General features: G+C 63.3%; 2 protein-coding genes across 2 annotated transcripts; one reads left to right on the top strand and one right to left on the bottom strand.

Moving 5' to 3' along the window:
• Window positions 1-133: 133 nt before the first annotated feature.
• H696_02336 (hypothetical protein) lies at window positions 134-2,710 on the bottom strand. Its single transcript, XM_009496233.1, has 5 exons — window positions 2,073-2,710; window positions 1,194-1,945; window positions 917-1,123; window positions 647-752; window positions 134-476 (listed from the first exon to the last, which is right to left on the bottom strand). Exons 1-5 carry the CDS (start codon window positions 2,625-2,627, stop codon window positions 210-212), a joined length of 1,887 nt encoding a protein of 628 aa, XP_009494508.1. The 5' UTR covers window positions 2,628-2,710; the 3' UTR covers window positions 134-209.
• Window positions 2,711-3,486: 776 nt separating this feature from the next.
• On the top strand, window positions 3,487-8,702 carry H696_02335 (minichromosome maintenance protein 2). Its single transcript, XM_009496232.1, has 10 exons — window positions 3,487-3,561; window positions 3,632-3,972; window positions 4,149-4,330; window positions 4,425-4,585; window positions 4,803-4,977; window positions 5,142-5,572; window positions 5,753-5,887; window positions 6,116-6,307; window positions 6,654-7,850; window positions 8,443-8,702. Exons 1-10 carry the CDS (start codon window positions 3,559-3,561, stop codon window positions 8,551-8,553), a joined length of 2,928 nt encoding a protein of 975 aa, XP_009494507.1. The 5' UTR covers window positions 3,487-3,558; the 3' UTR covers window positions 8,554-8,702.
• Window positions 8,703-14,097: the final 5,395 nt, after the last annotated feature.

Below are 14,097 nucleotides of genomic sequence, written 5' to 3'. Positions count from 1 at the left end.
CCCCCCTCCCCCTCCCCTACCACGAGGATGGTAGCTGTACAATAGCTCCGGAAACGGCGCCCCAACCCCAACTTCCTTGTTCCCCGTCCCCCTTTCACGCGTGTGTGCACATGCACCACACAAAGAAGCATCAAAAAAATACATCCCTTTAGATAGCGTCGTAGATGGTACGCGTGGCCGGCCCCCAATGCCCGGACAGGGGAGGCAAATTAGAGATCCGCCACAAAGCGCTGTGCTCCGTCTCGGCCGCGAGCATACATTGTCTGGAAGACGACCTTCGAAAGGGGGAGGCCGATAGGCCGAAGACGATTGCGCGGGATGATGTCTGCAAGAAGCTGCTCGGCCTGGCGGACGCGCCCAGGGTCCGACCCGGGGTCCACTCCGACCAGGCTCTCATACTGTCGCATGAGTGCCGCCAATGAGGGATATACCATGACAATTGCATCGGCCACATCCTCCGACACCTTGGGAATCATCTATCCCCCGAGTGGTGGCCCAAGGTGGGTTTATGTGAGCTTGTTTGTCTGTTTGGTTGTGCCGGCGAATGTGTGCATGCCCCCGGCAATGAGGGGGACGGCGGAAAAAAAAAGGAAAGAACGAAAAGAAGTGATGTCAAGGCGATATATGGGGCCAAAGGGGCACGGACCATCAATGCATTCTTCAAAAAGACGGCGGCTGGTGCTTGGCCGGCTGAGGTGGCCGTCCGTTTAAAAGCCTCGAGGTGCTGTTGGCCCACATCCGAACCGACCCGCCTGACGGCCACCGGCGACAAGAGCATATCCCAGTGCACGTGCAAAGACGCACACGCACATCGAAAGCATGGAGTTAGGACACATGCACGCCATAAGTGCCCCCCCCTGTCCGCCAAAAAAAAAAAAGAAAAAAAAGAAGAAAAGGACCATGATCATTGACGAACCGGTTTTTCCGGATCAACGAATACACCAGCGCAAGGAGCTTCCGGACACTTTCCTTGCGGGTAGCGGTCTCCACCAGCTGGATGCCGGTGTCCAACTGCAGATGAACAAGTGCCTGGCGAAACTGAGTGGTGGTCAAGATGGGCGCCGGCCTGCCGGTACCCAGGTCGCCAGGTGCATCGGTCGGCTCCTCCTCATCACTCGAGCCGCTGAAGTCCCGAGGTCAAAATGCGTGACAAGCGGGAGCATGGCAAAGGTGGAACCCCGATCGGAACATACCCAGATGAGAGGCCACTCGAGAGGTCGGCCCCTTGAGAGGCAACTTCGGCCGCGGCCGAGGCAAAGCGCGCGGCAGCGGCCTTTCGCAGGGATTTCTCGAAAACCGCACGTCCTTCCACAATGAGCAGCGCATGGCGGCGATGCGACTGAATGGTACCCGCCTCGCGACTGGGCGACTGTCGACCAAGCCCACCGGGCCCGGAGGAAAACAAATCCACAAAAGGGTCAAAGTCTCGCAAGCCAGTCGGCACAGGACGGGTCCCGGAGCCCGGCACATCCGTGCACCAGGGCAGCGAGCTGCGCGGCGACGCGGCGAACGCCCACTCGGCCAGGGTCCTTCGGAGGGTGGCCCGAAAAGCCGGTTCGGCGAACTCCCGCGCGGTGACCAGAGCCAGGGTGTAGGTGACTGGGACTGTCAGGGAGGAGCTCGTCTCGAAGGCACCGGCCGGATAGAGATTCAGCGGCTCGGAGATGACCACCTGCAGGGATCGCGCCACAGGGAGGGACCTCTGACTGAGTCGCGAGCCGGGGTGGGCATTTCCCGAAGGGAAGAGGGCCGTCAACTCCTGGAGATCGAGATCCACCGGCTGTACGGGATCTGGGGGCACGCTCGCGGGGCCGGACCCAAGTCCAGGAAGCGGCGGCAGCGAGTATGCCAGCTCCGATCGGGTGATCGAGGGAAAAAACTTGGCATCGCACATGTGCTCCAGGCTCTCGATCAAGGCAGGTGCCAGGTCGTCACGAACTTTGCCCTACGCCGCCGCAAGAGGGGGGAAGAGGAGCCCAAGGAAGACATTCAAAAATGTCAGCGACCCAGGCGCACTTTCTGATGAGTTCCTCCAGCGAGGGCAGGAGTGAAGGCCACGAAAAAGGGCGAACCTTCGATCGGGGGATGTCCCACCGTCGGTCAATCGTAATTCGCGGCGCGGGAGCCGTATCCGGGGCCAGGGCGGCTGACGTACTTGACCGGGCCGCGGCTCCGGACAGACGCTTGGAGCCAACATTGGCCCGCTGTCTGGGCTGTTGTGACGGGGAGACCGGCCGCGATCCGTGATTCAGGCTCGGGCCGAGAGGGGGCACCGCATCAGACCATCCGCTGTCCAGAGCAGGCGCCGACCGGGAATCAAATATTGCGGCTGGCGGATGGGCCCGACCGGGAAGGAGGTCGTCCGCGGAGAAGGACGGCGTGGGGATGGAAGGCCTTGTTGCGGCTGAAGCGGCGGCCTCCGCGCGAAGGCTGGCCAGGAGATCTTCCCCACCGAAAGACAGGGAGCTGGTAGCAACAGCCTGCTGGACCGGGCGCGGCGGCCCGCCAACATCGACATCCGACAGATCACTGTCCGAGGAGATCAGCACAACGATGTCCTCCATTTGAAGCCCCGCTGACGAGCCTCCAGACCCCGGCCGCGGGCGCTTGTTCGGATGTGCAGCCATCCGGCAGGGCGTGCGAGCGAGGAAGCGGGATAGGGCGAGGAAGCGGGATAGGGCGAGGGCGAGGAGGGGGGAGGGCGAGGAGGGGGGAGGGGGGGGGGAGGGAGAAGGGGCGGGTGGGAATCTATTCAGATCGATCTTCGATCAGTGACCCGCCGCCGCCCTGTGTACCCCCCTCCTCTTCTGCCGACAGAAATTACGAACGGAAATGGTCCAACGTGCCAGCCGATGGCCCGATAGATTGGCATATCGGCCGTGGGAACGGCTGGCAAAAGCGCCACCCCAGAACACCGTTTCCTCGTCACGCGATATGACCGTTACCGGTATGAATCCCCCGATCGTACGCACCGCTCGTCGCGGCCATTTTTTTATCCGGTCCTCCCTTCACACGAGGGCACACCCCACGCGCTGGAAACAAACATCCCTTGCCCCTCTGCCTGTTTGGTGCACCTGGCCTGCCTGTTCCTTTGCCACCACCCCTTCCGCCCCTATCAACTCCGTTGGGGCAGAAACCCGGTCCAGATCTTGGAAGAGATCCGGCTTTTTTTCTTTCTTTCACCGGAAGGGTTGATGTCCGCTTTTCCGCCCTTTCCTCGCCAGCACCCTTCCCTGGGGCTTGCAGGATGGCTCTCCGAGGGTCTCGGTGTCTTGTGTTTGTCCCCGCCCCCCCCCCCCTCCCCGGGGGCTCCTCGGGGCATCCTCCCCAAGATCCCGCTTCTTTTCGGCTACCGCCTCGAAAGTGGAAACATGCTTTGTTAGTTCACCCACTCACCTCCTGCCCCCTCTTCCTTTACCCGGGCCTCTGTTCCTTTTCTCGCCCTCCTTCTCGCGCCCTCTCTCTCTCTCTCTCTGTCTCTCTCCCTTTCTGCCCACCCCCACCCGCAAACCCTTCTGTCTCCTCCCTGCCGCTCCGGCCTCTCCCGACTCGTCGCAAATGGTACCTCCCCACCGGCCCGGCCATTTGCCAGTTTGCTCCTTTGCCACCCTCTGACGGAAACCTGCTGCAGTCCAACCCGAATCGCCCCCGCCGGACTGATTGGCACGTGTCGTCCGACGCGGCTGAGGCTCCGACCTCCTTCGGTTCCTTCAACTCCGAGCCCACTAGCCCCGGCAGCACGGTCCCTTTCACCGATGCGCCCACCTCCCCCATGGGCGGCGGCTTCTTCAGCGACGCCCCGTCGGACTTCTTCCACCAAGACCACTCCCCCGTCGCGGATGTTGACGATAATGATGGCGTAGTTCTTGAGGATGCCGTGCCCGAGGTGGACTACGGTGCCCCGGCGCATGGGGACGACCTCGAGGATGAGGAAGATGATGGCGAGGATCTTCTTGGCGATGACATGGAGCAGTGCGTCTTTCTCGCCATCCTTTGTATCCCCTTTTCATCCCCCTCTGTTGGCCCTCTCCCTCCCTCCCCCCCCCCCCCCGCCCCGCCCCCCCCCCCCTGTCTGCCTCAGGATGACACTGCCTTCCCCTTGCTTCTTTTTTTTTGGCGCGCTCACACATGCACCCACATCCACACAGGGACTACCGTGTCAACCCGGAGCTCGACAAGTACGAAGGCCGTGGCATTGATGACACCAATTATGGTGAGATGGACATTGGCCAGCGGCGGCTGGCGGACGCCGAAAACCGGAAGCGTGCGCGCGACCGTCGCCGCGCTGACCGCCTGGCGGCCGGCCTTGGCGATGATGCATTCAATGAGGGTGCGTTGCTTCTCGGACCTTGCCAGCACACACCGGTGGGAGCCCCCTTCGCCTGACCGCCAAATTTGCTCCCCCTCCCCCCCCCCCCTCGAAGATGGTCTCGGCGAGGATGACGGTGACTTCGATTCGGATGACCCCGATGCCGAGGGCTTCCACGAGCGCGAACTCCGCCGGCGTCGCATCGAAGACGATAGCATGGCCACCGCCCATCGGGCCATGCAAGTCCAGGCCGGCTTCGATGAGGAAGAGGCCATGGTACGATCTCCCTCCCCATCATCTCTTGTCATTGTCTCCCTCCCTCCCTCCCTCTCTCCCTCTCTTTCTCTCTCCCTGCTCGCCTCTGCTTTGTCTGTTTTTCTCTTTCCGATAGACCGACTCACCAAGCCTCCCCCCCCCCGCCACCTCGACCCCCCATTCCCGATTCCCCGCTCCCTCCTTCGATCATCCCGTCTACCCGCTCCCGGACCCGTAGAAGGATGTGTCTCTCGACAACCTGGATGACATGCGTGGATATGCTCCCCGCGAGTGGGTTCAGCTCCAGGCCACGCGAAATGCCATCCGCAAGGCTTTCCAGGCCTTCATCTCTTCCTACCTGGATGAGTTTGCCACCTCGGTCTATGCCCACCGGATCAAGGAGATGTGTAACGGTGCGCCCCCAAGCCTCCTCGCCCTGCCCCTCTTCGCGGCGCCACTCGGTTCTCTCCTTCAACCCTTGGCCTTTCCTCCTCTGCTCCCCCCGCCGCCCCCCATTCACACATATGCACTGCCTGCCCGCCTGTCGGTTGCTCCGTTTGCCGTGACATGTCACCAGCCAACCGCGAAAGCTTCGATGTGTCCTGGCAGCACCTTTACCACAAGAGCCCGGTGTTGGCGCAGTTCCTGGGCCTGGCGCCCACCGAGATGCTTGCCATCTTCGATGAGGTGGCCCTGGAGTTTACCCTGACCATGTTCCCGCATTATCACCAAATCCATCCGGAAGTCCATGTCCGCATTTCCGATGTCCCAGTCATCGATAAGCTTCGCGACCTGCGCCACAATCAGCTGAACCACCTGGTCCGAGTGTCAGGCGTGGTCACCCGCCGGACCAATGTCCTCCCTCAGCTGCGATATGTGAAGTTCGATTGCGCCAAGTGCACGGCTGTCCTCGGGCCGTACTATCAGAGCGGCGATGGCGACGAGATCACCATCGCCCGGTGCCCGGAATGCGAGTCCAAGGGCCCATTCACCGTGAACATGGAGCAGGTGCGCCACCTTCCTCGTGGCCCTTCTTTTCTCAAGGCACTGCTGGTGGCCGCGGCCCGGTAGCCCTGCTGCCTGCTTCCGTTGTCCCTGCCACTGTCTCAGTTGTCTGTGTCTCACCTTTTCGCTTTGTTTTTTTTTTTCCCCTCCCCCCTCGCCTTTCGGTGGCCTCTCCGACCAAAGACGGCGTACCGCAACTTCCAGAAGATCACAATCCAGGAAAGTCCGGGTACCGTGCCGGCTGGGCGCCTCCCCCGGCACAAGGATGTCATTCTCCTTCGCGATCTCATTGACTCGGCGCGCCCTGGAGATGAGGTGGTGCGTGCCGGACATTCCTCCCCCCCCCTCCCCCGATGACCCTGCTTGCATTTGCTTCACCCCTCTCTCCTTTCCTTCCCCACGCCACCTGCACGTCCCCTTCGCCTGGGGCCCTCTCCCCTCGGCAATTGGACCTCCATCCAACTGACATGTGTACCCCGCCCTTGCTTGATCATGGGCCCTCGATCTGTCTGCTTCTCCTGCACGGGGGCTGGCTGGTGCATGTAGGAGGTCATCGGCATTTATCGGAACAATTTTGATGCGGCCCTGCACGCGCGCAATGGCTTCCCCGTGTTCCAGACCATCATCGAGGCCAACAATGTCATCCGTCGCATGGACCATCTGATGGCGTACAACCTCACGGATGAGGACCGTCGGCAAATCCGCCAGCTGGCGCAGGATGAGCGGATCGGCGACCGGGTGCGTCTCCACATGGTCTTGCGCAAAGCCTCCACCTCTTTCGGGTCTGAACCTCGGTGCCCTTTTTGGCGCTTGTCCCCGCCCCCTTGCCTGTCGCCTCCCCCCCGTCTCTCCGAATTTGGTCGCACTGCCCCTGCTTTGTTTTCTCCCGGTCAACCCATGCGTCGCTTTTCTTGGCTGACCCCCTCACCCTTTCTGCTTGCTTGTCGGTCGGCACCCGACTGCGGCTTTGGCACACTGTCCGATGCTCTTTGCCAATACCCTCCCCCCCCCCTCCTGCTCCTGCTCCTGCTCCTGCTCCTGCTCCTGCTCCTCCTGTTCCGGCTTTTCTGCTGTCCCTGTGTAGATCGCCAAGAGCATTGCTCCTGGTATCTTCGGACATGAGAACATCAAGCAGGCGCTGGCCTTGTCGCTGTTCGGCGGCGTCGAGAAGAATGTCGATGGAAAGCACCGAATCCGTGGCGACATCAATGTCTTGATGCTTGGTGACCCGGGAACCGCCAAGTCCCAATTCCTGAAGTATGTCGAGCGCACATCCCACCGGGCGGTTTATGCCACCGGGCAGGGTGCCTCGGCGGTCGGTCTGACGGCCGCGGTGCAGAAGGACCCGGTTACCCGGGAGTGGACCCTTCAGGGAGGCGCCTTGGTTTTGGCCGATCGGGGCGTGTGTCTGATCGATGAGTTTGACAAGATGAATGACGCCGACCGGACCTCCATCCATGAGGCCATGGAGCAGCAGTCCATTTCCATCTCCAAGGCCGGCATTGTCACGTCCCTGAATGCCCGGTGTGCTGTCATCGCCGCGGCCAACCCCATCAAGGGCAAGTACGACTCGTCGCTGCCCTTCGGGCAGAATGTCGATCTGACGGAGCCCATCCTGTCGCGTTTCGACATTCTGTGCGTCGTTCGGGATACGGTGGATCCGGTGCTGGATGGGAAGTTGGCGCGCTTCGTGGTGGACAGCCATCTGCGCTACCATCCGGAGTTTGTGGCCGGCACCGATGAGGTGGACAGCTTCCAGCTGAATGCCGATGGCACGGTGAGCAGTGTCTCGGCGGCCGGGGTGGATGAAGACCTCCTGGACAATGAAACCCTGCGGAAGTACATCATGTTTGCCCGGCAGAATGTCCGGCCGCGGTTGCGCTCGGCCGATGAGGACCGCATTGCGCACCTGTATGCGGCTCTTCGGCGGGAGTCCGCCCATACGGACTCCATCCCGGTGACTGTGCGTCTGATTGAATCGATCATCCGCATGAGTGAGGCGCGCGCGCGGATGTTCCTGCGTGATGTGGTCCGCAGTGACGATGTCAATGTGGCCATCCGCATGTGTGTCGAGTCTTTCGTCAGCGCGCAGAAGCACTCTGTCGGTCGGCAGATGCGCCGGGCCTTTGCCCGTTTCCTCTCCTTCGGGTACGAGTCTACCGAGTTGCTGGCCTTCCTCCTGTCGTCGGCCATCCGCGAGGAGTACTCCTTCCAGCAGCATCGCCTGGCCGGGGCCGATGTCAGTGTGCTGGAGCTTCGGGCAGAGGATTTCGAGTCGAAGGTGCGTTTGTGATTGGCCGACGGGCTGTTGGTGTGTCATGGGCATGGGGTGTTCCCGGATGCCCAGAGGGCGCCGGGCCGGGTGGCGAGGCTTTGCCGGGCGGGCGGCGGGGGGGGGGGGGACCATTGGCGGGCGCAAGCACGCGTGTGAAACGACGATCGCGCCCAGGCACCATGACTGGGTCGACTCGCGATTGCAATCGCCCACATGTCCACGTGCTGCACGCGCGCGCGCGCACACACATCTGTGCATGTTGACGCGCACATGCGTCCGCGCGTGTTCCTGTGTGTGTGTGTGTGTGTGCTGAGGAGGAATGGGGAGAGTAGGCTTGTCCAGGACAGTCGAGCTTTCTCCCAACTCCGCGGGTTGGCGACTCTTTCCCCCGTGCTAGGACAGTCTTTTTCGTTGCTCTGTGCCGCATGTTCGCACTGACACACAGTGCTCATGCATGCTGCTGGGTTTCCTCTGCGTGCCCGTCCCGAATGCTGACCTGCAACTTGCTTTGCCTGGCTGGGCATGTGCTTCGTTGGTCTGCTGGCCATCCCTCCTTCATCCCTTCTTGCGCATATTTGGGCCTCCTCTTGGTGCACAGGCGCGCGAGTACGATATCCATGATCTGCGTGATTTCTATGCGTCGAAGTCCTTCGCGGCACAGAACTGCGAGTACGACGCCGAGCGCCAACTGATCATCGTGAAGCTCTGAGGCACGGTGTTCTCGCATCCCGTCTCTCAGCTTCTCCTCCAGGTGCCGACGGGGCACCTCCATGTCCTTGTGTTTCAGGCCCGCTCTACTTGCCCGGATTCGTGTTCTTCCCTCCCCCTTAATATAGATGGCTGTCCTTTGCTCTTTCCCTCACTCCTTCTTCACAGCTGCTTGGGATTCGCCCTCGTTCGGGGGGATATCTCGATGTTCGGGGAGCACATTCGTCCACCCCCTCCCCTCCCCCCCCCCCCTCTCTCTCTGCCTCCCCTCTCAGGCTCCCTGCTCTCCACACCTCGCCCTCGCACACCCACGCACCCACGCACCCACACACACGCACGCGCGCACGCGCGCACACATGCACACACAAACATGCGGACAGCATGCTCGCATGTGTGTCCCTCCCCCCCCCCCCCCCCGGGACTGACCCAATTTGCCCTTGTCGCATTGCTTTTAGGAAGGGAAGGGTTTTTTAGGGTCGGGTTGTCCCGACTCAGGCCCAGACCTACACCTGGTAAGACATTGGGACGGACAAAGAGGGCGGGGGCGGGCCGAGGGGCGGATGGAAAAAGTGGCTCGGCTTGTTCGGGCTCACAGAATGTCACGCAGCCCGCCCCGATCGGGGCTGGCATGGAGGGCCCAGCTGCTGCCCCTGCTTATCCGATCTTCCCAGTCTCCGGGGAGGAGGAGGGGGGGGGACCATCCTTCAACCGACATCTAAGGCCCCCTCTCCCATGGCCATAGCGTTCTCTTTTTCATGCCTCCTTCCCCCCCCCCCCCCCCCCCCCCCGAGGATCATGCGTGTCTGCTTCGTGCCTTGGAGGCCACGCACCTCGGCCCTTGGGGCAAGCTTAACGGGCTCCCCAAGGCCAGCCGTCATCCCTCTAGCGCTTGTGCTTGTGCATGCGTGCGCGCGGATGTGATTGCCCTCGCCCTATAATGCTCACGCTCGAGGAGTGGGCGGGGATTTGTTTGTCTCAAAGAGCCCACCTGTGTCAGTCCGACACCACGCGATGACATCGAGGAGGGTGAGCTTAGCCAAGGCCCTCCTCGCGGACATCGGCTCTTCGCCCCTGCCCTTCCAGCCCGACATTGCTGAGACGATGCCCACCGGAGCATGTGCCGGTCCGCTTGGATCCGCGTCCACGACCCGCTCACGCCCCTGTGCAGGTGAATGTTGCTGCACGCACGTGTGGGCCCTGCAGTTGTGGCCGGGCATCGGGATGGGGGGGAGGGGGGGGGCATTCATGTGAATATGGGAAGGCGAGGTGTCCGTGGGTATATGCAGCGCATATGGTGTGTCCAGATCCGGTGGGCGGAGAGGTGCTCAAAAAGCGGGGCAAGGGAAGTCGGGGGGGGGCGGGGGGCGGGGGGAGGTGGGGGAATTAACTGCCCCTGCTGGTGTCTCACGTAAGCCGAAAGCCCAGATCGGTGAAAAAAGCCCAAGGCTGGTGTTGGTGTACCTTGGTGAATTAATTCCCTCTGTGAGTGTGTGTGTGTGTGTTTCGTGCTCCTCGTGCTGACTGAGTTCAGGAGGTGGATACGCTTCTAAGACGAATGCCTCTGTGCGCAATGGGATCCGTTTAGGGCCATCTCGCCTTGACCCGGCGTCGGGGGTGTTGAAGCACCTGGCCCCGGGGATCGGGGGCCGGGGGGGGGGGACCCCAGAAGGGCGACCAGGAGACTCCCGGAGTGCACCAAAAAAGCCCCCCCCCAGTCTTGTCCTTGTCAATGTGGTGCTCGGGACTTTCAAGGGCCGCGGAAAGCAGGACAGAGGAGCCAGAGCCGCGCGAGGAGTTGCCCCCACCCTGCCTCGGGACACAAGGGGGGCACATCCAGACCGGCGGCCCCTCCGCCCACATTCAGGGCCCCAGGCCCACAATCAAGGCACGGAGGAACATTACTCCACAATCGCCTGAGTTGGCAGCTTGTGGGTGATGAGAGGGATCGAGAACGGTCTAGACGCGCCTGACCATCTTCTCACCTTCCTGCCTGGGGGGGGGGGGGGGGGGGGGCGATGTCCACGTTGATGCGGTCCGGGCTGCCCGGCACAGGGCCACCGGTAAGTCCGACCATTATTTCGGCCACCTCGATCCCGGACAGATATTGGCCCGCCATCCTCGGCGGGCCGGGGAGAGCGGCCGGGGGTGGGGTGACATATGAACGACTGGGGGCATGTGTGCATGTGTGCATGCATGTATGTGTTCGTGTAGAGGCCCTTGTGTGCGCACACGCGCGCCCATGCCTTTCTACTTTCCACCTTCGCAATGAACATCATCAGGGAGCCTTGTCGACGGGCATAACCCTAGGTGCCGCCGGGCCGTGATGGCATGCGCCCGGAAGGAGCCTCTCTGCCTGGTAAGTTCGACCCCTGTGGCGGTCGAACTGAGACATGGCCCACCGGGACCGAGGGTCGAGGCCTGATCGAGACAATCGACGCTCATATCTGGCCTCGGGACGGACCCGTGCGAAGTATAATATTCGTTCGGGCCTCCCCGCCGCCACTGCCTCCCCTCCCTCGCGCCCATGTGCTCCGTGTATCGGGCAATCAACGCCCCTGCCCCCGGGCCCCCGGGCCCCGCGTGCGAGCGCCCACGCCCCAAAGAGTCCCCCCCCTCCGGTGGCCGCAGCACGAGCGGGGGCTAACATGCGCCCTGGCCCGGCGACCCCCTCTAAAAGCTAATATACCGCAAGCAGGCATTCTCACACATGGCTAGACATAGCTCCAAGAAGACCGGCATCCTTCGGGGGCGGGGGGGCGGATGCGCTTGCATGCAGCGGGATGTGTCTTCCCGCCTGCACGTCGCCTCCTTTGCCCGGTTCCCTCGCACTCCGCTGGCCACTCGGATATGGTGAAGTCCAGTTGCCGGGCGCCATTGGACCGATTCGCGGAAGGTGGGGCCTGGGCCGCCGCCAAGCGGGCACGCAGTCGCCACATGCATGCCGATGAGATGGTACCCGGCCAAGCGGGGCCGGGGACCGGGGGGCGAACACTTCCTGGCGATGCTCCAGGCAGCGCACGTGCGTCGGTGAGTACGCGAGAAGTGCTCTGGACCGGGCTGAGTGCGCCAGTGGGGAGCCCACGGATGCGGTACATGCTGATTATCTTGCCCAAAGGCATCATGTCCCCAGCATGCGTGCGAACTCTCCTTTGGTTCTGGCTCCATCCGAGCCTCCTTTGCCCCGACTCCCCCCGGCGCAACTCGCCCCCGGGGTAACTTGGCCATTGAGCAGGGGCACGAGGAGGCCTGATGGAGAGTCCGCCGAGGGGGAGGCCCGAGCATCTTGGATCTATGGGCCCTGTTCCGTGGACCGGGGCCAGGACCGCGATAGGGCCATGGATCGGATTGCGTTCGAGAGCGCGAGGCAAGGCACCGCCGGTCGCCAGCCGCCCATGCGGAGCGTCCGTCGACCGTGAGCCATGCCCAGCCGGAAATGGGACCCCCGCCGCATACCTCGGCGGAAGGTGGTGACCCTCCTGCCTCGAGGAGGATACAAACTGGCAGAGACAGGCGACAGAGAAAAGCATGCCGATGGAGAATGTGTCCTGTGGCTCGCGGGGCAAGGCACTTTCGCGGGGACGCCCGTGGAAAATGAGAAGCGAGCATAGCCACGTCCATGTTCCGGTCTACAGGCCATCTCGGCTTCCAAGAGCTCGCACGATCGATTCCCTTGTCCTTTGCGACCCTGGTACACTCCTACCGGGGAATGCTTTTTTCTTTTACTCACGCGCGCCCAGGCCCAGGCCCAGCCAGAGGGTCACCTCTCGGCCGGCTGCTCATCTCGAGTGGCCAGCCCCGCCTAATGGCAAGACGGCTGGCCCGTGTCCGGCGACATGGCTCGACCGCGCAAGCCATCCGGAGATTAGGGACTTCGATGGCTTCAAGTGCCCCACACCCCAGCCGGGATTGCAGGCGGGGGAGGGGGGGGGGAGTGAAAGGGGGAAATGGGGAGGGGCATTTGCGAGCTGCCTCAAGGGCGGCCTCAGCACGCCTCCGAGCCCGGGGCACCGCGGCGGTCGCGACATCGGCGTGCAGCGTCCCGAGCATGAGACGAACAAGGGCGGCAGGTTGTGCCCCAGCGGCATATTGTATATTTGCCTCGGCGAAGGTGGTTTCCCCTTCCTCCCGGGCCAAGCGGACTCCCGGCCGTGTGCAATATCGGTGGGGTGTTTCAGTTCACTTGTAAGCGGCAGCAAGGGGGCCCGCGGCGAAGTGGCCAGATTGTAAAATTACTCCCTGCTCACCAGCACCCGGGTCAGCCCGCGGAGCCAAGCAGGAGTCAGGGAAAGCGGCCCGACTTGCCACCTTCCTGCAGGCGGCGGAGCAGCCCCCACTGGGCCCCGCGGCCGCGGGCTCGGCTGCCTCCCTGCCCGGCAACGGCACGAGAGACAGACCAGGCCGGGCACTGGGCGAAGACCTCGAGCGGCCGTGTCACGCATGATGGCGCCCTTTCCCTCTGTCGCGCTCCCAGGACCGGAGTCTGTATGTCAGGCCCTCCCTCGCCTTCGCTATCTATCTCTCCCCCCCCCCCCCCCCCCCGGGCGGGAGTGCGCACGTAAGGAGCATTCGCCACTCGGTCGACTCGAAATGCCGAGACCTGGCCCCCGCCCTGTGGGGGGCTTGAACCAGCCGCTCTCGCGGCAGACACCGCCGGCGCATCGCACGCCCTGCCAGCTTGCCGGGCTCGCTTGCCTTTTCTCCGCTAAACGAGCCGGCTCCACCCGAGGCCGGAAGTTCAGCCGGCCACCCGCCCCCGAGAACCGGGAGTACCTGGGGAAGGATCAAGCTACCACGCCCCAAAGGCCCAATCCGTCGCCTGAGATTAGCTCGCGTGCTGCTCTTCTTTGGGGCCCCGGGCGATGCCCCGCCCCGTCTTGGCTCCCTTCACTCCGCGCCCCTACTCGCGCGCACACACACACATACACACACCCTTATGAAGACACGGGGCGCGCCCCGTGCTGGAACGCATAATTGTGGGCCCCCAGCGCCGCCGGTCTAATGAGCCGGCGCCGGGGGCGTCCTATGTCGCTAAGCTGACGAACATGAGCATCCATTCGGGATTCACTGCCGCCTGGCTCGCGGGCCCTTGCCTAGCTCCGAACGGGGGGGGGGGCCGGGCCATTTTCTGGCTAATTACTCGGTCCCAAGCGGCCGAAAAGAAGAAAGACACACACACACAACGGGGGGCCACGGGCCCGGGCCCCCGGCTGGTGTGTCTGTGCTCTGGGGCCAGCGGGCGAGCGGGGAGAGGTGACTCGACCCCGCGAGCAGTCCGATCCGCTCGCCGGTGGAGCGCATCAAATCTCCCCTTCCCGAGGGGCAGGGATGGGGAAAAAAAATAATCACAACCCCCCTGTCCGGTCGCGCTGCATCTCTCATCTGCGCCTCAGGCCTCGGGGCTCTCAGCCCGGGGCCGAACCCCCCTTCGACACTGACGTGTATGCCGGTACGCACCCGGCGTCCCCCCCCTCCCCCCCCCCCCCCCCCCCCCCCCCCCCCCCCCCCCCCCCCCCCCCCCCCCCCCCCCCCCCCCCCCCCCCCCCCC

Source organism: Fonticula alba, assembly GCF_000388065.1.
Source record: "Fonticula alba strain ATCC 38817 unplaced genomic scaffold supercont2.3, whole genome shotgun sequence".
Lineage (NCBI taxonomy): Eukaryota > Rotosphaerida > Fonticulaceae > Fonticula > Fonticula alba.
Note: the sequence above shows the minus strand (reverse complement) of the source record. Positions and strands in the feature narration are given on the sequence as shown.